Source organism: Onychostruthus taczanowskii, unplaced genomic scaffold (assembly GCF_017590055.1).
Source record: "Onychostruthus taczanowskii isolate IOZ18803 unplaced genomic scaffold, ASM1759005v1 scaffold23, whole genome shotgun sequence".
Classification (NCBI taxonomy): domain Eukaryota; kingdom Metazoa; phylum Chordata; class Aves; order Passeriformes; family Passeridae; genus Onychostruthus; species Onychostruthus taczanowskii.
In genome coordinates, this window is record NW_024499573.1 from 362392 (window position 1) to 390306 (window position 27915).

Genomic DNA, 27915 nt, shown 5'->3' on the forward strand with positions numbered 1-27915 from the left:
TAACATAGCAATGGCTTTAGTGAAAATACATCCACTTGCAACAGGTGGGAAGCTGGCCATTAGTCTGACAGAATATTTTTATCAAGGAAGCAGTTGATTTTCAGATAAGAAGTTTGTTAATAGTGTTACAATTGCGTAACTTTGTGTTACAAAGTTTGTTTGTTTGTCTATAAAAATATATATTTTGTTTGCTTTTATCATGCTCAGGCCCATCTTGTTAAGTAAGTGGAGTGTCCTCTCCTTGCAGTTGTAATATGAGATATTGCTATGTTCCAAATACATCTGGTGCTAGAGATAAATGAAAATTGTGATGTGCATGAGAGAGAGTGACACTCTAGAGTATGAAGTTAAGTGTTGCCGGTTGACTGTGAACTTCTTTGCCATTCGAAAGCAAGTTCTCACTCTCAGCTACCTGATTTATTTGACCAATATTGCTTTACGAGAGCTGGATCTGTCTATGGTAGGATTGTAATTCAGATCAGAAATGCCCTTTGTAAGAAAACAGTTTGGCCCAAGTTGCTGCAGCTGGCCCTGCTGAGCCACTCAGATTGTGGATTTCCCTCTGATGCAGCCTAAGCAGAAGGTTCACTCTCACAGTGCCCCTGCCCACATTTGCTATTAGTGGGAATTCAGGCTACAGCACAGGGCAAATGCAGCAGAAAATAAAGTCTCCAAATCTTGTATATGAATATTGTAATCCCAGCAGCAACTTTTTCAATACACATAGCTGATTCCATTGCCCCACCCTTCAGGCTGATACAGGTGAAGCCTCTGAAACCAGGGTGCTGTTAGAAAAGAAATAATAAGTTCTTACAAGAAGCTTTCTGTTGCTTCATTGGTTCCTTTGGGTTTATTGTTTGTTTGTTCGTTTTCCTGGGATTTATATGGAAAAAATATAGGTCTTTCTTCATTTTTTAAAACAATTGCTGCAATGGGTTATTAGCAGATTGGGCCATTATTTCCCTGGAGTACAACCTGAATTTTTGCAGACTGTCAGACCACAGTGGGATTTAGCAAGTGCTGAGCTGTTGGGAACTCCCCATGTGTGGAGACGCCAGCCTTGACTCCATGTTCAGAAGGCTGGTTTATTATATTATAATATATATTACATTAAAATACTATGTTAGAACTATACTAAAAGAACAGAGAGAAAAGATTGAACAGCAAGCTAGAAAGAACAATAACAGAATGCATAACAAAACCTTGAGACTGCTCACAGCCTTGGCACAGGTGGCTGTGATTGGTCATCAAGTTAAAACAATCCACATGGACCAATGGAAGATGCACCTGTTGCATTCCACAGCAGCAGATAATTATTGTTTACATTTCTTTCCTGAGGCTCCTTAGCTCCTCAGGAGGGAAAATCCTAGCAGAGGATTTTTCATAAAATATCATAGCTACACTGAGCTGCTGCCATTCAGTTTTGCTTCTTTCATTCATCAAATATGAAAGTTAAACATGTGAAGAAATGCCTGTAAGAATGAGTCTGAAGTTTGGTTTATTTCACTATGTCATATGAATCCGACACTTTATTTTAAATCCAGATTCATGTTTTTATATCTTCTTTCTTTATCCTGGGAAATAAGTCATTCTGTATCCTTACTCCCTGACTTCAGTTGAAAGTAGCTGCTTAAAATGCTGTATGACTTCAGGGTTTTGTGTAATATATTCTTAACTAATTTGTTTCCATATGCATTTTTTCACTCCGTAGCCATTGCTCCAGCTGTGTCTTTATTTCCTTAGCACATTGTTCACTCCCTAATATCGGAAACAATCCATACAGAAGCCTTCAGAAACCACAAACTCAGCAGCTTCTTGCATTTTAAAAGCTCTGTTTATGCAGTATTTACTCATTCAGGAAGGATTTTGTGCCTTAGTTAAATACGGGAGGTAAAGTAATTAAAATGTAATACACTTTAGGCCATTGGAGTAGGTATTTATAACAAGACAAAATTTCTTCTTAAACAGTAAAGTAGATGTAAGATAAGATGTCTTTCTTAATGCCATTCCAGTTTTCTGCAATTTTACTGCATTGTCCTGTGGTTGTATATTGACAAAGTAAATTAAAAACAAGGAGACCTTCAGCAAGCATATTTTTAACATTTATTTTTGTCTGGACATTGTAGAACAAAGAACTTCTATACTGAGTGATTAAAGCAGTGAATAGAGAAAATTCAGATGAGTATATACTCATGAGAGTACCCATGACATGGAAGCAGACAAAAACAACTACAAAGAAGCTTAATTTTACTGTGTTCTCAAAGATCCTTTTGAGTTTTTTATTATTTCAAAGGCATTTGGATTCTTATGAAGTGATGTATAAGGATTTTTTTTTTAAATTTTCTTAAAACATCCAAAGCAACAAGCCCCAACTCCTAATATTGTCATCGGCTTATTGGATCAGACTGACAAAATACTATGTGCAGAGAGAGTTGCTGAACACTGCAGGGTTACAGTATTCTAAAAATGAGGGATGAAATCAGTTCCCTAGGCAGGAAAATTTTTGTCATTGACTTCAAGGAGGCCAGGATTCACTGGAACAAAGCTTGGAATCCCAGAACAGTACTGGGAGTCTGTAAATCCTTCTGTGTAGTATAAATGCTATAGAAGAAAAAAATTATATGTTTTTTCCCTTTGTAAAGGGACAGAGAAGCTTTTACAGCAAGAAAATAGTGTCTTCAGAGCAAGAACCACCTCTGTTTATACAGGCAGCAAGTTTTCAACTTTCTGGTACTCTATAGTCTGTGAGAGGAGTTTTATTCATATTCTCTCTATATAATCTGGAGAAAAACACCAAACCATACTTAGTTAGCAGTCAAGGTACAATACCTATGATGATGCTAAGGCCAAGAATAACAATTTCTGTTCTGTTTTTATGTTCTGAGAACTCATAATGCACTTGCATATGGTAAAGATTTTCATCTGTTGGAGGGAGGGGTAGTTGAATTTCAGAAAATATCAGTCTGCCTTCTCTTTGGACCAGCCTATGAGCAATAAGAAGAAGAAAAACAGCAAAAAAGAATGTTTGTGGAAATTTCATTATTTTTAATTCAAAGGCTCATCCATGAGCTGATTGGAATGTTGATGAGCAGCAGGAGCTGTCACATCTTTATCAGCTCAGGTGATGAAACATACCTTGTCTCATCATCATTTTTCTCACATCTCCTGCTTGTGCACTGTATTCCCCTCACACTTGGTGTGTCTTAGATTTCTGTTGCCAGAGAGATATTGAAATAAAATAAAGCAGCTTGCTATTCCTTAATATTTCATATATATATGGGGATTAGATTAGAATCCATTAACCAAATCTTCTGTATTACTTTAATATTTTTTAAAATATGTTACCTAGATAGGAAAATATTTTTACAGTACAAAATATATTAATAATTGATTTTAATATTTTATAATATGCACAACATACATACGTATGCACTCTATTTAGAAATATATATGAAGTCAATATAGATATCCATAGTTTATTTGCAAGCATTTAATTTTCATTAATTAGAGATGAATAAGTGGTTTTACTTCCAATACTTGCTCTGCCATTAACACTGTATAAAAGTGCATTTTTGTGGTTACTAAATTTAAGCTTCTATACAGACATTTTCTTTATTTGTAACAAAGGGTGACATGTCAGAGTAGAGCAGCTTTTTGCTTGACAAATCCAATTCTTAATCTAGCTAGTTCATGTCACTCCTTTAATAAAATGATCAAGCTCAGTTTTAAAAGATCTGGGCTGCTTGCCGGTATCTCATACCAAAAGACCATTTTAGCACATTCTGCTCTAAAAGAGCCCTTCTAAATGCCTTTTCTAATTTATTTTCAAGTACTCTCTACCCATTTGTTGTGCCAGTGCCATTCTTACTCTTACATACCATTTTTGAGGGTGGGCTTCACTTCTGACTCGTTTTTTAGGTTGTATCTCTGAACCTCTGTCTACTTTCAGAGGGAAGATTTTCTATTCTTCACAGCCCATCTTAGTGGTCATTTTCAGCATTTTGTCCATTTGCAGTTCATCTCCTTGTCATGATGGACAAAACAAACTGACAGAATCCCAAGCAATATGATGAGTGGTCTTTATTTAATTGTACTATCACATCTCTGGTTTTGCAGGAGACATGTTTGCTTTCCAGTTTGCCATGACTGGGGAGAGGAGAGAATGAAATGTTGGTGGATGTTGTTCATGTTGTAAGAAAAACTGTAAGAACTTTTTAAGAGGGGATCTACATAAAACCAAACAGGACGGCATCCAGTTCTGAATTAACTGCTTCCAGACTACAATTAAAACCAAATATGATAGAAAACAGCAAAATTACTTAAAAGAGGCAGAAAGCATGAAGTACGAGAGCATTTTTTACATGAATTTGTCTGTTCCTAGTCCTTTTCCTTCTCACTTAAGCTAACTATTGCTTGAGAGTTACTGATCTTTTAAGGTGCTCTGGTGATTAGAAAGTTATTGAAGTGGTGGTACTGTGGCAGAATGATGACAGAATTTAATAAATTATTCTAGAGCAGCATTTTCAGACAGTCTTTTGATTGGTTTTATTTGGTTTGGTTAACACCTAATTAATTTTTTTTTTTTAGAGAGAGAAGTCTTCATTAAAGATCAAGCACATCTCTGTAGTTACTTTAATTTGAATGTCACTAAGATATCCTTTGAAATGCTAACAAAAAATAGAGCAAAGTAAAGGAAGAGCGGAGTTAATATATGAAATATGTGCATGGTTTTTGGTAATTAGTCCCTTATATTTCCATAAAAATACAACATATTCATCTGTTTGTGGTTTTTTTCTGGTTTTGTTGTTGTTGTTGTTTTTGTGTGTGTTTGGGTTCTTTTTCTCTAAAAAAGGAATTATTTCCAGATAGTGACTCTACTTTCAAGTGATTCATAAAACTAATAGTGAATGGTATAATTATTTTTTTTTAATAATAAAATAATAATAAATGTTTATCAGGTTCTTAGACTGTGCATATCTCTACAAAATCTGAAAAGTCCTCTAGAACCAGTCTAATGAACAGTATCTTTCACAGATTTTATTGTCGTGCCATCTTCCCAGAAAATAACTTTACAGCACTATGTGGTTGACATTGGGTATTATGCCATTCTGAAATACATCCTGGCATATTTTGAGATAAGAGGAAGCAAAGCAACAATGTCTAAGATGCTCAAATGCTGTTTTCAGCAATGGGTTGCAGTTTAGAATATCAGTGTCTTTTGTGTTTTGTAGAGATAAACAACTTGTTGAAAAATTATGAGTATGTACTAAAGAGTCTGTGTCTCTGTATTGTATTAAGTCTTTTTTGTTGAATTATAATAGAAGCTTAATTCCTTCATCTGTTCTTGACATTTTTATTCTCATTTCCCTCTTGTGAGGATTACTTATTTTAATAAGATTTTACTGTGCTTCTCTGGCTATCAGTGTATGGCAGCAAAGCCAGGCAGCAGACAACATATAGCATTGCCAATTAATTTACTTGATTTGGCACAGACATAACAGTATTCTAGACTTCAGTGACTTCTTCATGGAATTATTTATAGAAGTGTCTGGGACATAATGTCAAATATCTAATGAGAAGTGGAGAAGTTGTTCATTAAAAAGAAAAAGTGCATGACATTTTATCATTTATGCTTTTAATTGTGAGCATAAAATATCTACTCTATAGAACTTGAAATAGTTTGATTCAATAATTGCTCCATTTATTAAAAATTGTATTTTAATGCTTTGTTTTTATTCACCATTAAATGCATATTATCCAAACAGTTCTGATTATCCAGTAATTTTAAATTATGTTGGGGTATGGAAATGCTTCCTTCAAAGTAAGATTTTGTAACTAATTTGAAGAAGTGTTTGGATATTGGGATAAAGGCTGTCACCCCACGACAAATATGTACAAGATCTAGAAGAGCATTGCAAAATAATCTGCCCAGTTGGAAAATCCACTATATAACAATGGCTGTTTGTTAAATTCAAAGACCTATTTTTGCTTTTCCTCCCTTGCTTTGATTGAAACATACATTACCTTGGCATTTGTATATACTTGTTCTGATAAAATTTAGAGTCTAGAAGAGAAGGTGGATAAAATATTACCCACTTCCCTTATCTCTGAAAAATTTTGCTATTACTCTCCTTTACCTGTTTAGTAATCAGCTGTAAAGTTTCTTTGGATGACCGTTTTGAGTTGGACACTTTCCTATGGTTTTGTATAAAAAGCATAAATATCTGAATTCAGGTTTCTAATGCCACTCAAAGGACCATTTACCTTGGAGAAAATGTTCATTTTGAAGCCACTATAAATCTTTTCCTTGCTTTGGCCTTTTTGCTATTGCAAGAGAGAAGAAGCTGACTTATAACACACATCTAAATTGAAAGGGTTGAATTTCAACTTACTACTAGAACAGTTCTTCAAATTATATTTGGTAGTTATGTAGAAAATTCATGTGTTTTGGTGTATATGTATGTGTATGCATATACTAATAAAGAGACACATATGAGCCAGTGCAAAAATCCATTTTAAAAGTACCTTGAAATAAAATATCTATTCCTTCCTAGTCCCATGTAAGAGAAGTGCAACTTTCCAGTGGCAGTGGAGAGTGAATAAAATTCAGTGTAATTTAACATAAACAGTGTAATTAAACATAAACATGAATTAATATAATCTTTAAAAAAATTAGTAAAACAACAAGTCATAAAGAAAACTAGTTTATACCTTCAATAGAGTTTTTCTATTCTCTGATGAGCATCACTACCAAGGGAAGCATCTGTGTCTGCACACATATGTAAAAATATGCACTTGCAAAAGTATTGTCTCTCTTTTCCCAGTTTTAAATACCATAATATTTGATTTAAAACATATATTTAAATCATAACATTTACCACTCTGTCGTCTTCAAAGAAATCAATGGATCAACTTCATTAAGCATAGTATGGAAGGGTAATACATTTCAGATATTTAAAGATTAGTGAACTGCTAAGGAGCTCCCTTCTCTTCTCCCCAGTGTCTGTGTAGCTGCCACATCAGGGAACAGCAGCTCACATATTTTCAGATAAATGAAATAGCTCTCAGGCTTTTCAAATAAAGTTGTTCCCTGTCTTGCATGCAGGCCAGAGCCTCTACATTGAATAAATCATCAGAAGCGTATTCTGGTTCTTTTAAAGAAGGTACAGCAGTGCTTCCTATTTTTTATTGATTGCATTTGTAGGGGAAAATTGAATCCATTCCTTGTCAAGGCCCCTAAACCTCATATCATAAAGAAGAAGGAAAAAAATGAAAAGATGGATGGAGTTCAGTGAAATTAGCCACAAAGAATGATCTTCCATATTGTGTGATGGTGAATATTATTTTTTCATCTTGCTTGTAGCATGTGAAAGGTGGCAGCTGATGTACTCTGAAGTAGTCATCTTCAAAGACTTCTTTTAGAAGAACTGAAAATAAGCTTATTGGAGAGTTTTCTCCAACTAGATTTTCTGCCAATTATCAGTCAAAAGATCTTTCCTGTATGTAAGTTAACTCAAAGAAAGACAAGTAGATGTACAAAAGTGTGACTGTAACACCTCTAAACATTTGATTTTAGTAAAATGACTTTTTTTTTTCCAAACAGAAAATAAATTTTCACTACATCGATAAGGTTAATATAAACTATCTCTCCAAGAAGGGTATTCTGACAGGTGCTGTGTTCTCTACTATGAGCTACTGAAATTACTACAGCTTTGATTTTTTTTTTTTTTTCTGGTGCCAATTCATAATCAGGATATTTTATAAGGAACTCTTTGGAGAACAGTTTTCTGCTGATTAGGACTGGATTTTCTTGCTTTTCCTTGGGAAGTTTCAAATCCATTGCTGTAGGCTTTAAACCAGAACTTAGAGGTATTGGTTTGAAGTTGACTATTGCCAGTGATATTGCATTCCAAAAAAAAAAAAAAAAAAAGGAAACAAAACGACTTGATTTACAGCTCTTTTTTTTTTTAAGTTCAGGGTGTATGGTTTAGCAGAAAGAAAGCATTAATAGAAGCTGTGAAAAACACTTAGAAAAATAAACTATTCAAACTAAAATTCCCAGCACCTTTTCCCTCATTTACTGATTACTGGATTAGTTAACACAGATGTGGGTGCATTCCATATCAAGTACACTTCTAGACAGAATGAAAAAACCCAACCAACAAACCAACCAAAAAACAAAAATAGCAAACCGCTCCAGGAATTATTTTTTAATGATCATACAATCATTTATTTGAGTATCAGTCACACCAAATAAACTGTATTTCTGTTCCAAACTTTTTTTTTTTTCATAATTAGAAAGTGAATTAAGAAGAAGGTGATACATGTTGAGCCTGTCATGTGTTGTGGTTTTTTACAGAAATGAGACTTGGACTCTTAGCTGTGAATTTCTGGGATGCAGGAATATCTGCAATATTTCAGAATAGGAATATATTGCAAACTGTTAGTAGCCTTTTCCCAGATTTATTGCAGATTCCTTCTGTTAAGATGCTCTGTTCTTGTTGCTTTTCTTGAATTCCACTTTTTAACTCCAGCTTCATATCTTGGGCCATTTGATGGTTTTGGGTTTTTCCCCTTACTGCAGATTCTTGGATTTTTTTCCTAGGCTGTTGCATTTATCTCAAAAAGAAAGTTATGGAGGAGGAGGAGGAGGGGGAAAGTGGGACATAAATAATATCATAAAACTCTTAAATCTCACTGTAAAACATCACTTCCCCACAAATATTACGCACAAGATCTAGTAATCCTTATCTCTTTATCGCCTAATCTCAACAAGTCTAATAAAGTTCAAAAATTATCACTTCTAGTTTTTGGATTTGGCACTTCAGTATTTAGTTATTTTATTGTCTGTAGACCATCTCCTTTTTTTGGTATATGTTTATTTGAGATATATATTTGCATTTATATGACTATGTATGTGCAGAGGTGTGAGCACACAGATGTAACAATTTGCAATACATTTTTGGGTGATATTACAATCAAAGACTCATAAAATATGCTAAGTGTGAAGGGACCCATCAGGATCATTAAGTCCAGCTCCTGGCTCCAGGACCTGTGTTCCTTTAGAGCATTGTCCAGATGCTCCTTGCTCTGTCAGGCTTGGTGCTGTAATCACATCCTTGGGGAGCCTGTTCCAGTGCTCAGCCACCCTCTGGATGGAGAACCTTTCCCTGATACCCAGCCTAAACCTTCCCTGACACAGTTCCCTGTGTTTTTCTTGAGTCCCCTCACTGGTCACAGAATTGAAGAGATTGGCACCTGTCCCTCCAAACAGGAAACAGTAGTATGAAAAGAAACAAAATCAAGCTGAAAATAGCTTGTCTACCTAAGAGACAGAGCTTCTAATGACTTAATAGAGCCACTTCTGGAAGCAAGATCTGACACAAAGTCAAGTTTAGAGAGTCCGTACATAATCTTTAATTGCACAGTAGGTCAAACAGGATCTAAGACATAATTGAACAGCAACCATTTAAAAATTATAATTAACATCTCATGGTGCCTCAGGGAATTTTTCTTCTTTACATAAGCATATATTTACTTAAAATTATCTACTTGACAAAAAGAGAGGTATATAATAGAAGCTTATTGCTTACAGGAGGTCTCAAGAGTTGGAAATTTAATTTGATATTTCTTCAGAAAGCTATCTCTTCAGAGAGTAATATCTTAAAGCTACTCTGAAAAAAACAGATAAACTTTTCTGCAAAATGGTGTAGCAATTTTCTCCTTAACCTTTAAAAACAGGCTTATAACATTTAATGTTGTGATCTCATTTCTCTAGTACCTTTTAAGAGCCTTACTTTAGAAATGGGCTGTAAACTGTTAACTTTCAATCCATCCTTATTTTTTATCTTTTTTTTCATTGTAGCAGGGGGCTAGAATGTGGACCTACATACCAAATTTTTGCTCTGTAATGCCACTTAGGTCCCTTAAATGTGAATTGGTTTTATTTCAGCTTGGCTTGCCCATTTGCAAAAGATGAATTTTCTTTTCTGTCTGCAATATCATAACGTAAGCAGGATCTCTATGACAAGTGGCAATTTTCACTGGATTTATACCTACATCTTTAGCTCTTTTCAAAGGTTTTTCTTCCTCTAGGTTTCTTTCCACTCTTGGCTTGCTGATCTAGGTGCTTCAATGTAAGAAATACTGCTTACAATCCCAGTGCAATAGAAAAGAAAGAATTAGTGACTAAACCATCAAAAAGCCTTTGTTTTTCAAATATAATAGGCATTTGAAATTGCCTAAAATTGGTGGGGTGGGAGGAGGGGGAAGAATTAATGAAATAATTACTTAAATGCTAACTGATTGAGGTGAAAAGCATGATTTATCATAAGGTGTTTTGTTTCACAATACAATTTCATTATTTAGTCTAGTCCATTGATTCTTTAGTGTAGCGGTGTTGATCGTTTAATGTTCAATTTCAAAATTTTCCAGTATAGGTCTTTCTCAAGAAGGTATAGAACATGTTAAAATATTCTATATTGGTCTCATTATATAAACTATTTGATTGATTAAAACAAGTATTGGTGCAGGAGAACTTTATGAATGTAAGTTTCTGTGTAACTGGCAACATAGTGTTTAGCTGAAATGTGAATTTTGTTTGTATTTTAAGTTAATTGACCCAACTCATAAATACAAACATTCACTTTGCTGTCCTTATTGTCAGAGCCCAGATCTATGAACATTAAGACCTTTTTAGTGTGTGCTAATGAGAACTGCTGTTCATGCAGCCCCACCTTAATACTAGCAATAACTCATCAATGTCTTTTTCCCATATAATCCATTTTGAAAGGGACATCTCTGTTACATTTATACGATACCTGCTTTTGTTGATTTCATTCTACTCATTCTTATTGCAGTACACTGTAATCAGCCTGTTTTTATTTTTCTGTAAACAGTCTTCTCTGTGGTTGGGAAGTGCAATTAGAGTGACATCTCAGAAAAGAAGTATTTTTAGAAGATATTGTCTATGCAAATAAACCAAGGGTCATGGCATGCAAATAACGCAACTGAAAGAAGAGAGTGTGAGGAATTTAAAGAAGGAAGGAAAAGGAAAAGAAAAAAATTAATTTCTGGATTAGTTAAATTAAATCTTATCACTTTCTCAATATTCCAGCTTGGTTTTTGTAGCCGTTGTTTCCCATGTTAGGATGTGAATTCCTAATAACAGATTTGTTTTGTGTTTGACAGCAACAATCGTGTTAAATGAACTCAACTGGACGGCAGCGCTGGATGATGTGTTCAAGAGGAACAGGGAGGAGGACCCCACGTTATTATGGCAGGTTTTTGGCAGTGCCACTGGCCTCGCAAGGTATTACCCAGGTAACTGAACTGTCCTAGACAACTGTCCTATGCCATGTATTGCATTCAAAATATTCTGAATTATCTGTGAGTAGTGAAATAGCTTTTTTTACATAAGCACAGTTTCTTTATATCAGAATTACACACCCAAGGACTGTGAAATTATTTTGGTATAAAGGTAATATGACGGGGAAGGAACTGGGAGTGAAATATGTAAGAAGAACAGAAGATTATGTCATTTGAAAAGCAGAAGAGTTTAATTTAATTTTTCTATTATTTTCTATATCTTGTGTAAATAATCACTTGAATATTTGCAAGTGAGATTTTTGCACTTGTCTAGATTTAAAGATAGTGCCGTGGAAAGTAGACATATAGTCGTGTTTGACATCAGTGAAAATGTGAGTGCACCATGTTCATGTCTCTCAGAATCCACAACCTCTGACAGGTACATCTTTGCTATTAAGCTAAGGTCAATTCAACTTGATTACTTCAACCAGCATTTGTTTCACCAAAGAATTTCATCACTTGATCACACTAATTAATTTAAATAGATGTATATTTTACTGAGTTTAGATAATGAGTAGCCTGAATTTGATTTTTGTTGTTTGCTATGTAATGGAAAGCCTTTTTTTATGGCAAGACCTGTGCTGCTGCTGCTGCTGCTGTTAAGTGATGCTCTTATCCATGCCTGAATAATGTGTCCACTACACGCACAACAATTGTGTGAAGCATGTTGACTCATGCCTACAACTGCCTGAGGAAGAATTTTGAGAACCTTTCTCTTCTGTTTACACAAGATTGTTTGTGTTTCTGAGGGCGAAGGGGATTATTCTAAAGCTGTTATTGTATCATTAGCACAAGTGCTAGCACAGGCAGAGAAACTGCCTCAGGCTAGTTTACAGGAAGAATATTTCATACCACTTGAATCCTGTTTGTTTTGTCATGCTGGATGATCATGAAATAAATACAGGGAGATGCTGCAGGGAAAAAAACATATTGAAAATGCTAATTTATTATTTATTTTATTTTCAAACTCTTCCAGTGCTTTTGGGATCTATCATCATGTATGGGGCCAGAACTTGTAATGGCTTACTATGTGATGTTTTCCTAGTACTGAAAAAGAATCTTTCGTAAATATATCTCCCTGCCAATCTCTAGGAAATAATATTTCACTTGAAAATAGATCCTCTCTATTTAAAAATAAATTCTTCTATCTAGCTAAGATGTCTACTCCAGTTGTTCACCAACACAACACAGGAACCTCAAAATCTCGATGCATTCTTCCTTAGAACAGCTGTATAAAATGGGAGAAGCTTGTCTCTGTTTTGCAGGTGCAAATATTCTTTCTATATACTTATCTAAACACAATTTTAAATTTAATGTAAAGCCCAGATATTCACACCTGCTATTTATTCCATAGCTAAGTATTTAACAGCTGCCCAATTCTGTCAGAAAATATCTTCATAAATTCCTAAGTTAATTCCCCAATACTTAAATGCTGGACATTCTTACATAGTGTGGAGCAGTCTGATACTCTGTAGGTTATATCCGTTGTTTTGTGCATCTGCTTCCCATTGTAGCTCAATATGGAAAGCCTTTTACATTTTAGATTTGTATAATAGGTCTTTGTGCAAGGTTCTCCATCCCTCTCTTGTTGTAAACTTCTTCTCAGTTTGCTGACACAGCAGGTGTTCTGAAAATTAATTCAGGTTTCATACGCTGAAGTGGATGTTTTTCACATTTGCATTTTGAAAATTATATTATAAATTATAAAAAATTGCTTCATTATATAGATACTTGGTAAGCCTGTTTCAAAGTGATGAATTTTTCCATAGTGATGGTATTCGTGAAAGAATTTGGAAATATCAAAACCCAAAATTAAAATGAATAGAGAAGTCTGCTCAGTATTATCTGGAACATACTCACCCAGTCTTTCTTCCTGTATTTAAAAAAAAAAAAATTCAGTACCTCTAAACTATAAAGGGTGTTTTCAAACAGAGTTTTTGTGTATTAATGTTTTTTATCTGATATTGTCCCACTGCTTTGAGTCATGGGCAAAGGGTACATCACTTCTGTTCTGAGGAGGCTCTTGGGCTGTCCTTTTCACCATAGTAACCAACAGCATGAAGGGATCTTTCTGTGAGCAGCCCTGTGAGAAGGGAGTATGTGTAAAATATGAATGCTTGAGCCACCAGCACCCCAGTGTTCCCCTGTCACTTGTGGATACAAGTTCTTCTCCCTAGACCTGGGGTGGTGAGACCATAGTATCATATCACCTTTAGCTTATCCCAAAATCCAGCTGCAGTCCCAATTCCAGTGAGCAGCCATATTTGGGGAGGGATGGGCTTTGGTGGGCACCGATGGAGAACCTTTGCAGCTGTGCAAAAGTTCTTAGAGGATTTTAGCAACGTTTAAGCTATTAACTGTTTCCTTCTCCCACATTGCTATCAATATTCTCATCAGTTTCAATGGCAGCATATTTTTGAAGAGAAGTGCTAAGCTCTGTTACTCTACTGGCAATCATCCATTTTGATATGAAGATGCCAAGAGCAATTTTGAGATTTCTATTAGCTACTCTATGAGCTCTGAAGAACTCAAAAGTAAACAGCAATTTAATAAAAGAGCTCAAAAAAAGAAGAAGCATATAAAGTCCATTAAACTTTTAAGAAGGATGTAATATATGCTCATTCATACTTTTAAAGGCACAAATCACAAATTAGTCTTTCATCCATTCTAAGACCAGCCCTCAGTAATCACAGGCGTCGACAATCAAAAGGAAATTCCGGAATAATGACACCTTGTTCCCAGTGGAGGAGGGTTGAATTAGGGAATATTTAAACAACTGGACTCAAAGGAATACCAAGTAAGTTTTCCAGAAACACTAAACTGGGAGGAGCTGTTGACTCCCCCAAGGGCAGAGAGGCCAGTTTACTATAAAATAAACAGTTACACAAAATTTGGATATTTTATTATTTGGGGTTTTTTTACATTTAATGATTCTTAACTATAGTTAAAATATGTCAAATTGTTAAAACAAGTGAACAGACTGACTCATAAAATTGTCAATTCATTGGTTTTTTTTAAAGATATGATAAATGTAATAATTTTAGATACCTTAAATTTAAATACATTTAATATTACTTAAAAATACTAGAAATTTCCAGCCTTTTTCCTGCAAGCAGACAGTTTTTCATCTTAAACATATAACTCAAGAGTAAGAGCCAGTTTTCAGAAGTGCAGTGAAAGGAAGCTGTATTTTGTGGGACTCTTTTATGCAAACACTACTGAAATGCAGTATTATGAAAACAGCAAACAAAACCAGAGGAGTTTCTTAGGTAAAACTGTGAGTCACTAAGTTCAAAATTTGGGTTCTCTGTAATAGGGCAAGAGAGCTCAAATTATCATAAATGTGGAATCACTTTCTCCTTAGTAGTAGTAGAGATACATCTACCTGCCTAATTATTTTATTTCGTAAGTCTAATTCCAGAACTCAGTATTGGCTTTTAAGATGTCATTTTAAGATGACACTTGACTAATTCTAGTCCAGACAGAGGGTTTGTGTGGTTTTTGATTCAAAAGAAAAGCAGTAATCTGGCAGTGATTTATCAAGACCATTGAAATTAACAATTCATTCCAATCCAATTGAAACTTTTTCTTTTTTTTTTTTTTTTTGTAAGTATTGAATCCATTACCTGTGGGCTTGCACATGTAGAGTTTTGTTGGTGCTATGTAGACAGAAAGGTATTTCAATATAGATCAGGATTCAGATTTAATTTAAAATTAACCACAGAGCACTGAACAAATCTGTTGCTCAAAAATAAATTAATTTAATTAAAGTAGTTTAATATGATTTGACAGACATTAAGTTACTTACATTTTGTGAGGTATCTATCCATGTAATTTGAATGCTAGGTTTTAGAAAGCAGCTATCTAAACGAACAATTTAATATAATTTTTTTATTGGACTACTTGGAAGTGTAGGTATAAGGTAACCAGTTATTCTTTTAATCATGAATTTGTTTTTAATTAAAGACATAATTAGGACTATAATTTTTAATCAATGTTTCATTAAAAGACTCCAATGGGAGGCATATTATTTGCACTGTAGCAATTATTAATTAAACAAACTTCACAAACAACTTTGTATTTATGTTCCTTTTACCAGATACCATCTCTCTTCTTGTTCATTTTGTTGGGTCTTTTTGGTTTGGGTTTGGTTGTTTTTGTTTGTTTGTTTGTTTGTGGTTTTTTGTTTTGTTTTGTTTTGTACTGTAGACAGCAGACATTTATTTGTAGTTAAATATGATGCAGGAGGCTTTCTAGTTACAGTAATAAATCTACTTAAGAAAAATTGATTGCATAGGATTACTCAAATGAAAACACAGTCCTGATTTAGATGAATGTTTAGTAGAAAACTGTTTAATCAGCAACACTGACTCAGCTCTCTGGGGGAAGTACACAAAATAATAATTTTCCCAAGGGTTATACTAGGAAAGGTAATACTGATAGGGAGACTGATAGTACTGAGAGTTTCAGATTTCAGGTAGTGGGTTACAAATATCCATAACAGTGGCATGATGATGCATGAGTAGATTCAACATCTTTTATGAGGAAATGCTGAACCTAGGCACATTGGGACAGTATTTGGTCTGCAGTGACCAAAGGTCTGAAGCTGAGAATGTGCCACACTTAGACAAGATCCGAAAAGTTGAGTCAATTCATAACAAAAATAAAACTGAGAAAGAAATACTACCCTGTCCCCAGCAGTTCCAAATCTTCCCAGTTCTACCTGGAAATTTAACAAGGGCCTATGGGAAGTTCAGCTGAAAGCTTGTGTTCACAATATGGAATTTCTGGCAAACGATATGTCCTCCAGTCTCCCAAGCTTCTGCGTGGATCTGTGACTTCTCTCTGTTGTCTTTGTGGAGTCTTTTTGTTGGGAGCCTTTCACAGAGGAGAAAGCAGAGTCCAACCTGCAGCTCCACACCCTTCTCTTATCACATCACCTAGACACATATACTTGTCCTCTTTATTTGACCTTACCTATATTTGGGAAGAATTCTTCCTTTAAGTATTCTGATCATGCTCTAATCATGTATACGTGTGATTCGTAAGTTCATCAGCTCCCTCATCTTAAAGATGTATCAATGTTATTAAACAGGATGAGTCAGAGGTTTATTGAAATCCTTTAGGCAGTCCCATGGTGTGACTGAAGGGACAAGTGTGCTGGCAGCTTTTCCCAATGGGCTGCACTGAATGCTGTTTTCTTTCTTAAATACTGCAAAGTTCTTCAGTTTTGTTCCAGGAGACTATGTTCTCAAGAGTCACCTGGATTATTTTGTGCTATACTGCATGTCATATATATGCTGCATGGCATATAAAACACAAGTTCTTATCTGCAAAACACTTCTGGTTAAAAATTTAATAAAAAGCATCATTTTGTCCTTATTTTGCAGATAAAAGAAACAGTTGTAGAGAGATAAAATGGCTTCTTCAGTGATCCTCTGAAGGTTTCAAGCCAGGAGTATGCATAGTAACAATTATTTTGTATTGAGTGTGCATTTTTGTTAACTCATATTTAAATTCAATTTAAATATCAGCAGGTCTGGTAATCTCCTTTGGAAGTTTGTACTATCAGTACTGAAGTGTACAGTGAAAAGAGTCATTGCATTCTTCCCTTTCTTTACTGTAGACTCGCCTTCTACTTAGTCTTCCTTTGTTTATCTATATAATAAGTGGGTATAATATGATGGAAATTTTACTTAATTAGAAAAAATTGCTTTGCATTGCTCATGCCAGCATTTTACTAGGGTAATCCTATGGGATTTGAGCTTATGAGGTATTAAATGGAAAAATCACACGTAAAGAAAGCAGCACTTCAGTGATAATTTTCCAGAAAAATAATCTTGTCCCTAGTCTTCCAAATTTTGGATTAAAAATATAGAACAGAGCTATCTGAATAAGGATTATCTCTTATCTTTCATTAAAAAAACCAACCAACCAAAAACAAAACCAAAAGCAAAACAAAACAAAACCAAACCACAAAACCAAAAAAAAAAAAAAAACCCAAAAAAACCCTCAAAATAACCAACCAACCTTTAACCTTTTTCCAGATGTTAGTGAATCAAGTTTCACTTCGCTACTAGAGCATTTCCTGCTTAGACAAATTAATAATAGAAGAGCTTTAAAAATCAATTTCTAATAAAATAAAATGGTATCTCTCAAAATGAAGAACTTGCTGTGCACAGCTGCTCTTGTGTTGGCAATTAATGGCAAGCAATAGTGTTGTGGCCATGATATTGAACTCTCCAGAGAAAGTAATTACTGAAGCAGATACTAAGAGACTGGAAAGCCTAAAAAAATCCATACAAAATGAATCAAAAGCCTTGCAAAACTGAGAATGTCACTTTTTTTTTTTTTTTTTTTTTTTTTTTTTTGCAAAAGGTTTTATATTTTATAGCTGTTAGTTCCTGTTAACAGCTCAACATTTAAAGGAGCCTTTAAAGTAGACAAACAAAGAAAAAGCACAAACTCTTTCCTAGTAATGCAGCTTATAAATTATCAATTAGTGCAATTAGTGTGTGTGAGTTGGACACTTCTATTTTTTCATAGAAATAAGCCTCTTTGAGTGTTGTTCACTTTTTTTTTTTTCTTTTTTCCTTTGAAATCTGGGAGGGAGGAACAGGAACTGGCATGATTTGGATCTAACCATATTCATCATGGAATTATTGGTGGAAAATACCTTTAAGATCATCAAGTGTAGCCATCAGCCCAGCACCACCACCACCTTTACCACTAAATCATGTCTTCAAATGCCACGTCCACACATTTTTTTAACTTGCAGTGACGGTGACTGCCACTTGCCTGCACTGTGTGTATCAATGCTTCACAGCGCTTTCTGGCAAGAATTTTTCACTAATATCCCATCTAAATCTCCTCTGGCGCAACTTTGAGGCTTTTTCCTCTCATCCTGGTCCCTTGTTACTTGAGAGAAGAGATTGACACCCACCTCACTACAACCTTGTTTCATGATATGAAAAATCTTACAGTAAGTTCAGCCATAGCTAATTTTTCAAAACTGATGTGCTGAATTTTGCAGTTGCACAGGCAGATCCACTGAGTTACAGGATAACCTGCTATTTCTAGTGAGTTAATGAAGTTACATACTACAGCTCATCATGCCTTCATGCTAAAATTCATGCTATGTTTGTGTCTTTATGATACAGATTTAAATCTCCAGAATTTACTTTTACAGGAGAAAAATGAAAACCACTACACAGCCAACAAAACAGCTTGTTTCTTCTCCTCAAGCCCTGATACTCCATCCCTCTTTGGGGACACGGTTGCTAGTCCAGGTGAAATTAATGCAAGCAACACATTTAGGATGAAATTCAGTTCATACAGAAAGAGAAATGTTTGTCTCTGAAATAAGATAACAGAAAGAGGTTTATTTTACATGGCAGTCTGCAGTATGTATTGCACATTCTAATTGCTCTTGGGTTTTGTGGTACCTAGGGACCAAAAATCAATAGATTTGTTTGTGTATGGACTATTCCCATGTCAAATCTTTGCTTAACTGATTTGTGATAAAACTGAGTGCAGTGTTGCCCATGAAATAATCACCCATTATCACCTGGGTAATACATTCTAAAAAACTTCAAGATTGTTATCCTCTCTTTTCTGTATTGTGATGATACTGTGAAAGTTACAGAAGACATTGCACAGATAGATAACTTAGATAGATTTTACCTGAACACATTTTAAGGTCTTGGCATGTTCGGTCACTAAGAAAAGAAAATCTCCAGGGAACGGCTGCATTCAGTCCTGACTGAACATCTGGTGTGGTAGCACAGAGCTGGTCAGTAACAATCTCTCTCTTGGGAGGATGGTACTAACCAGAATTAATCCAAGGCATCATTATGGTACAGTTATCCTGAATACTAATTATAGCAGTTGAAAACATTTTATCATTATTAATGTTAGGGACTTTTGAAGTTATGGCTGTTTCTTATTTTTGTTTACCATGTCTCACCTTTTACTGAAAAACAGCTAAGGAATTCTACAAAAGTGCTGCTGCTACACTGAATTTCATCTGACTTCTTTCTGAGTAGAAAATTGAGGGGTATTGCATTTCTCAAATAGTCTGGGCTATCACATATCTGAAATCAGGTTTTTTCACATAAGTTCAATAAAATAATCATGAAATATCAGCAAAGTATATGCTGTAACTTATACCTTTGCTCCATCTGAGAAAGACTTTGCTGAATCTGGTTCAGGGAATTGAATAGTCTGTGGCTTTGATTGTTTTGAATATCCACATGAATGTTAATTTGAGAGATCACAAGATAAAATTTGGAGTTTGTGTCAAAATAAAATTATAAAGTCTGGGATTTGAAAATTGATATTTGTTACCTATCTTAATATCATCTTTTAGCCTCTTTTCTCAAATGTGTTAATAATGTGAAGGGACGTAAAGCTGTTAATAATTCATCTCTGCCTCTCTGTTCCTTGTACATGCATACCTAACCAGTAAAACAGGGCAGAAGTTTCAGGAGAGTTTCCCTCATGACACTCACCTATGCCTCTGGAATCATCTCATGAATTCAGAATGGGAGGTTTTAGCCAAGGTCTGCCTTTCCTAACGAATATTTTCATTTAGGCTCTATTCATGACAGTCTCTATAGTGCATTAATTGGTTCTGCTTGTAATCAACAAACCTGAGGATTTCTACTGTAAATGTGCAGAAATAACAGAAAAACATGGCTTACTCTTTCTTAAATTATTTCCAGTCCTGTATCTCAATAATGCAAACAGAAGTGAGAGGGATATCAAACCCAATGAATAATTTATAAAGTATCAAATCTATCCACATGCCAAACAGGAAAATCAAGAGGGAACATGAGTAAAGCCGAATGTATGCACAAGAGAACTGTGCAGTGCTGACATAGTTCAAAGATACTCATATGCAACAGTGAACTATGGTGAGGCTGATGTCTTGAAGATATTGGTGAACCAGGTTCCAAACCACCTTATAAAAATGTATTAAACAATAGGTTATATAAACAAAACTGTAAATCTCAAAATCCTTGATCAATTTAAGTTTTTGAGGGGAAAGTGTAATAATATTTTTTGTGTTTTTCATTTTGCTTTTATTTTAAACCACATAATTGCTTTTGTCAGTAAGATATAAGCTAGTTTCCCCAAATGGCTTTATAGTATATTCTATATATGGACCAAAAAAGCAACACATCTCTTTCATTGTTCTTCATCCCTTCTAATTATTTCCTGTATAATTATTAAAGCATACTTACTTATTTTTGCATAGAAAATATTTATCATCTTTTAAAAAGGTTGTTTTTAAAATGTTAAATCAGGATAAGTTAAAATTGATCACTGGAGATCCAATATATTAAGGGAATTTCAGTTTCCTATTAAAAACAATTTCAACAAAATCCATAAATACTCAGATTGTTACTAAAACCAGTGAACACATTTCAGGCCATTCAAAGCCATCTAAAATTTAAAGTGTTATTCCAGATAGAGACTAGGAGGAATGGGTAATTTAGTCATGCTAATTCTTGAAGTTGGAGAGGGAATTCAGCACTTCTTAGGTATGAATGAAATTTCACATACTAAAGGCTGATTCCTTATTTATGTTGTGCAGAGCCGGTGCCTTGCAGAGACTTTCTACTGGATTATGTAAATTGTTGTAGAAACCATCAGAAAGATCAATAGAACAAGTTTGCTCATTATACATTATATATCTTAATTAGTGTATGATCCAGCAGCCATTAATATCCTGTGATAAATCGTGCAGTCATTGAAACTTAAGCATGTAGAAGCTTGTTATATTTTTCTGGAAAAAAAAAATATTTTTATTAGGAATACAAAACTTATTGACACACAGCAAGGTAATAAATAATGTTTTTAAAGACCTTCTTCAGATCTCCCTGAAGCTGCTGACAGTCATTCCAGGACTGTGTGCACTGCAAGAGCCATGCTACCAAGGAAAAAGTAGAATTTAGTTGTGGTGTTCACCACTGTCTCTATCTACCCAAAACAAAAACTGTGTTAGCATTCACAATCTCATTCTTAATCTCATATCTCTACAGATAGGCTGTAAGTGGTGTGCTGAGTGGCTTCTCTCAGTTTATTTTGTGTGTAATTGTACTGTTATTAGAGTTTTTAGCCTAATTCTCATGAATGGCTTCCTTTCCATTATCCTTTTTAACCTGTCAATATAGATGTAGCCAAAAAGAGACAGTTTGGGCCTCACTGCAATCCAGGCCATTACTGAAAAGCTGTGGTAGAATGGAGTCCAAGGCTTAGCAGCTCAAGGTTTAACCAAAGGAATTCTGCTGTAGGTCAGTTTGGGAAAATTGTCCTCATATTCTTCATTTTACTGTCTCAACCAGAAGTTTTGAGCATCCTCTCCATATTAAAAAAAAAAAAAAAAAAAAAAAAAAAAAAAAAAAAAAAAAAAAAAAAAAAGAATTTTTAAAAGTGTTGGAATTTTTATTCCAGCTAAAAACCCCTCAAGTGTTGTTATACAATTGTTTGTTGCTTTTAGAAATACTAGGAAAAGTTTCAGGCATTTCAAATTTTGCTATTAGCTGTTCAAGTTGGTATAAATTTTGCCTCTTCATGTTTCTGAAAGATTTGCCACATGATGTTTGGTCTAAAGGCCCTGGTTCTGAAGGGCTTTGTTGAGAGAACTGGTGCTGGCCTTAAGGATGTGATGTGCTTACCTCTCAGGTGGTGTTACATTAACATGTATTTGTAGCTCTCAAGTTTTGCAGAGAAAAGTATCTGAATTATTTCTCGTGGTGTTCTGCTGCACAACTAAAATGAAACCTTAACCACTATTTCTGTACATGTTAGTTTAGCACTTAGAAAAATTACTCTGTAGTTTAAAGTAAGATGTGAACATTGTATTTCAGAGGAATTCTAGCTAAATGTTCCTGTGATGGTTTTCAGCAGATAATTTATGTTAGCTAAAGGGCCATTCTGTTCATTCTCCTGTAGAACATTTTTTCAGTTTTAAATGATTACCTCTGTCAGCATTCACTGTCACAGTAGTATACGAAGATGATGTTAGAAAGACCCTTCTTTGTCTCCTGCCTTCAAATTCTCTTTGAACCCCCCTCCTTTTGCTTTACAGAATGAACTTAAGGAGTTGAACTTATCTTTCATGTGAAATAAAGTAACATTATCAGTGTAAATTTAATTTTCTCTGTTGTTTTGAAATAAATCCAAATCATAAATTGAGATAGTTCTCTGTTTATGAAGGCTGTCCAAGATATGTGTCACTTAAGAGGGACATATTTGGTAGGGCATAGCCTTTTTACTGGATGTCACTGAAATGACTGGAAGTTTTGGCAAAGATATGGCAGCCTTGGTCAGTATCTTGATTTATTTCTGCTATTTTACCTAAACCATTCATAATACAAACTGAAATGAGCACATTCCATGAAGATTTTGCAAGTCTCAGGGATTTTCAGATGAATTTCCAATTAAAAGAATAGCCTGGACAGAGAAAAAAAAATCCATCATTGAACATGTGCTAACCTTGTAGGCTCATAAAACACTGGTGAATTTAACCTGTGCATGTCTAAGTAATGATACATAAGTTAGAATTTTAACATCGATCCGTCTCAAAAAATTAGATTCTCTCCTTTCTGAAAATTTCAAATACTTTTTATCTTGTCAGCTCCAAAAGGACCTCTTAGAGAGTTCTAGTCTGAAATCACAGACAATACTGGTATATATTTTGAGATTCTTCTGGTGTGCAGCAATACACAGTGCTCTCTGTGGCTGCTAAATGTGTACTGCTAAATGCAGGTTCCAGGAAGTGATAGGCCAGATCATGGTTTGGTCTCTTAGGAAGGGGTTCATTTTGTAAAATCAAAAACAGGCAGCTGCTCAAAGCTGATGTCTTCTTTTATATTCATGGGTGAAGATATAAATCTTCCATGTTGTCTTAGGTATATGGTTTTTCAAGAAGAATCCTGCAGCTGCCTATATCTTTCTTTATTTCCTAGACAGAAAAATGACTGATGTCAGGAAATAGCACCCCCAAGGCTTTTGGCATACAGTTAGAGAACAAATTGTGGAACATTATGTCATTCCCTGTAGCTTTTCACATTTTTATTTGTGTTAAGCTGTCACATGGTTTTGAAAGGGTCATTTTATTTTCCAGTAAGGAAGTAATTCCCACCCTTCATGAAAATTATGGTAAAGTCTAGATTAAACACTTGGAAAAGGTCATGATTCTTACTATTTCTTTAGAGAAACATGAATATTTACTTTTTTTTTTTTTTTTTAGAGAATATGCTCCTTTCATGCTACTTTTCTAATATGCATTTTTAGGTAAAGCTCTTGAGTCAGTGAACAATTATTTAGGCTCATAACTGAGATACCATTATTATATACAGCAATAATTAACTTTTTTTTTTTTTTTTTTTTTTTTTTTAATTGAGTAAGTTCCTGTTAAAAACGTTATTTCATTATCTGAAGTGTTTTGGTTGAATTTTTGGTTCCATTGAAAACAGTGTTCAGTTATAGTCAGTACCTGTTTCTTCAACACACTTGGCCATACACATACATATGCAAATACATATACAGGTACATATACATATGCATATGCACATACATATACATATACATACACATATACTTATACATATGCATACACACATACAGAGTTTTATTGCATTGAATTATGTAGTAATATGTATAAGGATATAATATAGAATCTTTTTTTAAACCATATGAAATGTTTATATAGTGCATATTTATATAGCGCAAAGTCTGCGGTACTGATTCATTGCATTGTTGTAATTAAAATACTTGAGATAAAGTTCTATATCATTCCATACATTTTTTTTCTTTTTAGCTTCCCCATGGGTAGATAAAAGTCGAACTCCTAACAAAATAGATCTGTATGATGTACGCAGAAGACCATGGTAAGCTTTCTTTTTAAAGGTTTTATAGATATATATATGTATACATATATATATATATATATTTACATCACTTACTTTCTAAATATTACTGTAAAAATCTTTTTTTCTGTATGTTTTAATGGTACTTACTTTTAGATACTATTTTCTTTTTAAAACTCGTTAGTTTTTTGAAAAATAAAAAATTTCAAATTATACTCCTTGTTATGCAATATCACTATAGTTGTACTTTTGGATTACATAGATTTTCATAGGAGGATAACTACCAAATATGTGTAAGACAGTTAAAAACTCTGATTTTGTGCCAAAATCAATTTTAATCCTGAGTATTAGACTGAACCATATTTGCAGAAGTCTTCCAGACTTCTGCAAATATTGCAAAATATGCCTCAGTGGTTTAGACCAGTAATAAAATCACTAGATGTGTAAAAGATGGGAGAGCAGTGGGATTACTTCTCATGATTTTTTTATGTAACCCTCTCAAGACATAAAGCATATTGATACTTGGATATAGTTGGGCATATTTTTTTCAAAAGACTAAGTATTTCTGCCTAAGCTGGGCTGAGTAAGAATTAATCTGTCATCAAGATCTGTGACAATGAAATAGCTGTCCTGTTTTTCAGTTGTGTGAAGACAGTGAATTTTGATTAGTATATCCTACGTCCAGACTACCCTAATGTGGTTTGGACTTAGATTTACCTAAGAGACACAGCAAGAGAGGAAATAACACACACATGGGTTAAAAAACAACACATGGGTTTTGTACTAGCTGCAACAGGAGGATTTCATTGGTTCAGCTACTTTGAGTTTAGAGATCACAGAGTGTCTTCCATTGCACAGAAAAAAAAGTTTATGCAAATTTGTGTAATTCATACAATTTATTTATTTCAGGTATATCCAAGGAGCAGCATCTCCTAAAGACATGCTTATTTTAGTGGATGCGTAAGTGTTTAATGTCTGAATATTGACATTAGTGGGGTAAAAGTACTTTGGTACATAGAAAAAATCTCTGTATGCTAAAAAATAGAGAGGTAATTAAGGGGTCTTGTATGCAAGCTTCAAAAATCTTGGTATGAGCAAAATAAATACGTAATAGAAAATAGTTCCAAAAAGCCCAAACCAAACATGAAATTTATTTAAACTGGAGGCAAGGAAATGTTTATTTATATCACTTCAAAATTTTTTTTGTTTTCAACTTATTAATTAATGCAACAATCAAATGAATATATCTCATGTGCATGCCAAGTTTTGTTGTAAAGCACAAACCTAAAAACAAATGACTAGAAGCACTACATGTGCCAGTGTAGATGTGACAATGATTTAATGCACATGAAAGATAAGAATGTATGTGGACTTTCTTTGTTTTACAATACAGATTTAAAAATTTCCGAGTTGTGTTAATATAAAAATTGCTAGAAAGTAAGCAAAGAAATGAATAAAATCTTGCTCTCTGCCTCGGCAAGGCTTCTGTGGTGTAGACAATGTTGAGGGACTGAAGGGAGCATTGAACCTGATGTGTCAGATTGCTTTATTCTGAAAAGCTTCTGAGGCATAGAATTTGCATTTAATGCTTTTACATGTGGTGAAGTGCTTTCATATCAGCAGTGAGTTTTATCAACATTTGTTATTTCTTCACTTCAGTTTAGGTTTTGCCTTGAATCAAAGAAGCTGTCATTTGCGTCTCTGGAAATCCAGAGCTGTAAATCTGAGTGTAGGAGTATAAAATGTTTAGATAATGCATTGGTTGAAGGTGTTAAACTTAGATTTCTTGAAAAGGAAATGATTAGAGGATGTAGCACTATGATGTCACCTGAGGCACAGGACTGGGATTTTGTATGCCAGTTTTGGACTTACTTTGATAATTATAAATAGTTTAATAACACTAATGATGAGTTGGAGAATTCAGGAATAAATGGAATATTTTAATGTTAAAGTGGATGCTCTATATTTTCTTTTTATGTTTTACGTAATAGTTGCTGAATTTAGCTTTTCTATTGTGAATTTTTTTAGGAGTGGGAGTGTCAGTGGGTTGACATTGAAGCTGATCCGCACGTCAGTCATTGAGATGTTGGAGACCTTGTCTGACGATGACTTTGTGAATGTAGTTTCTGTGAGTATTTGTTCTTTCCACAGAATTTGCATTGCCAACAAAGCCAAAAGCAAACTATTTTTAATACCAGATGTGAGATACTTGAATGTTAAGCTGCAAAGAGACTTAAAATATATTGTATTTGTTTTTTTATAAAATAAAATGAATGTCCTAGATTTGATATTACATATACATTTGAGTGAAGGGCAAAAGTAATTTAAATAAACTCCTGCATACCCAGATTTTCCTTTGCAATATTAGCCTATTGTCTGTATAAAACCTCTTCCATTAGATTGGTGTATGCAAATTCTCTTGAAATAATTGCTGGTTCCCAGATTTTCTACATAGAAGATATTTAGATTGCTCATGTTGTTTGATGCATAAGGACAGTACATGTGGAGCCATATATCTGACCTGACCAAGAGATGTTTTTGAGAAGATCTACAATTCTTCATCACTTGATGGGTGGCAAAACAATTTTTCTCATAATAAATAATAAAATAGAGGGAATAATCTATCAGGAAGGTATGGAAAATTTTCCATTTTCAGGAGAATACCTTGGATATCATGTTCTTGTCTTGGGAAAAGCTTTTTATTTTTTTTTTTTTTAATTATTATTATTAAGCTGTTCAGCTGTAGAGTTTTGATTCTGTGGATTTAGGATGAGGACACTGGCATATTCTTAATAACAAGAGACAGCCTCAATGATGAGTAACTGGAATGATTTTGGAGATAATTTTCAACTTGAAGATTCATGTTGTAGCCAGCCTGAGGGAGAAAGACCTGAAATTTAACTGACATAAATATTTTTTAAAACTGCTTATTGCTTCATGTTTTCTGACAGTCTAGCTAGAACTTTCTGCAAGGGGCAGATAAGTGTTTATTCTCAATGGTATTTCGTTTGTTAAAGTTTTGGATAGTGGATAAGACCATCTTCCTTGGTGTAAATTGCACTGAAAAAAACGCAACAAAAACCCACCCTGATTTTTTTAATAGTGTTATTAAAGGAAATACGCTTCTCTGTAATGATATTGGGGAGCTGAAATCTTAGTTTAACCAATTAAAAAAAAAAAAAAGCTTGCAATCTAAACTGATAGAAATTGATTTCTATGTTCAGCAGAGCTATGACAGCTCTCACTGCTGGAAAAGCTGGACCCCTACAACCTCTTGATTTACACATATTTCCAAATGCTTTTGTTACATTTGCTCCAAGATGACCAGAAGTAGTGTAGCTTAATGCTAAGCCTTCCTTAGGCTGTGAGTCCTTTATTAGCTAAGGGTCACTATTATTCTAATGAGGCCTCAAGGTTGGATTTGTGTCAGAAAAGGACCAGAAACCCTCAATATTTTCTACAGTATATTTTCCCAGGGGTTTGTTACTTACAATATATAAGGGCCATTTTTCCCCTTTGAATCAACTTTAGAGGTTCACACCAGAAATTTGATTGCAGAACCAAAGAGGACATTTTGGTCATGTTGTTTTCATCATCAGTGGAGGCTAACAATCACAGAAATGTGCATAATAGAGCATGGCATCTCTAGATCTTTCATAAAGTGCTATTT

General features: G+C 34.3%; 1 protein-coding gene across 2 annotated transcripts in view; it reads left to right on the forward strand.

Annotated features, from left to right (window-relative positions):
- Positions 1 to 27915, forward strand: part of CACNA2D1 (calcium voltage-gated channel auxiliary subunit alpha2delta 1) — a 362809-nt gene that overhangs the window by 239734 nt on the left and 95160 nt on the right. For both annotated transcript variants that reach the window (XM_041405297.1, XM_041405298.1), the window contains exons 7-10: positions 11191 to 11322; positions 24197 to 24266; positions 25155 to 25205; positions 26274 to 26373. In XM_041405297.1, coding sequence (XP_041261231.1) covers positions 11191 to 11322; positions 24197 to 24266; positions 25155 to 25205; positions 26274 to 26373 — 353 coding nt within the window. The remainder of the gene's footprint in view (positions 1 to 11190; positions 11323 to 24196; positions 24267 to 25154; positions 25206 to 26273; positions 26374 to 27915) is intronic.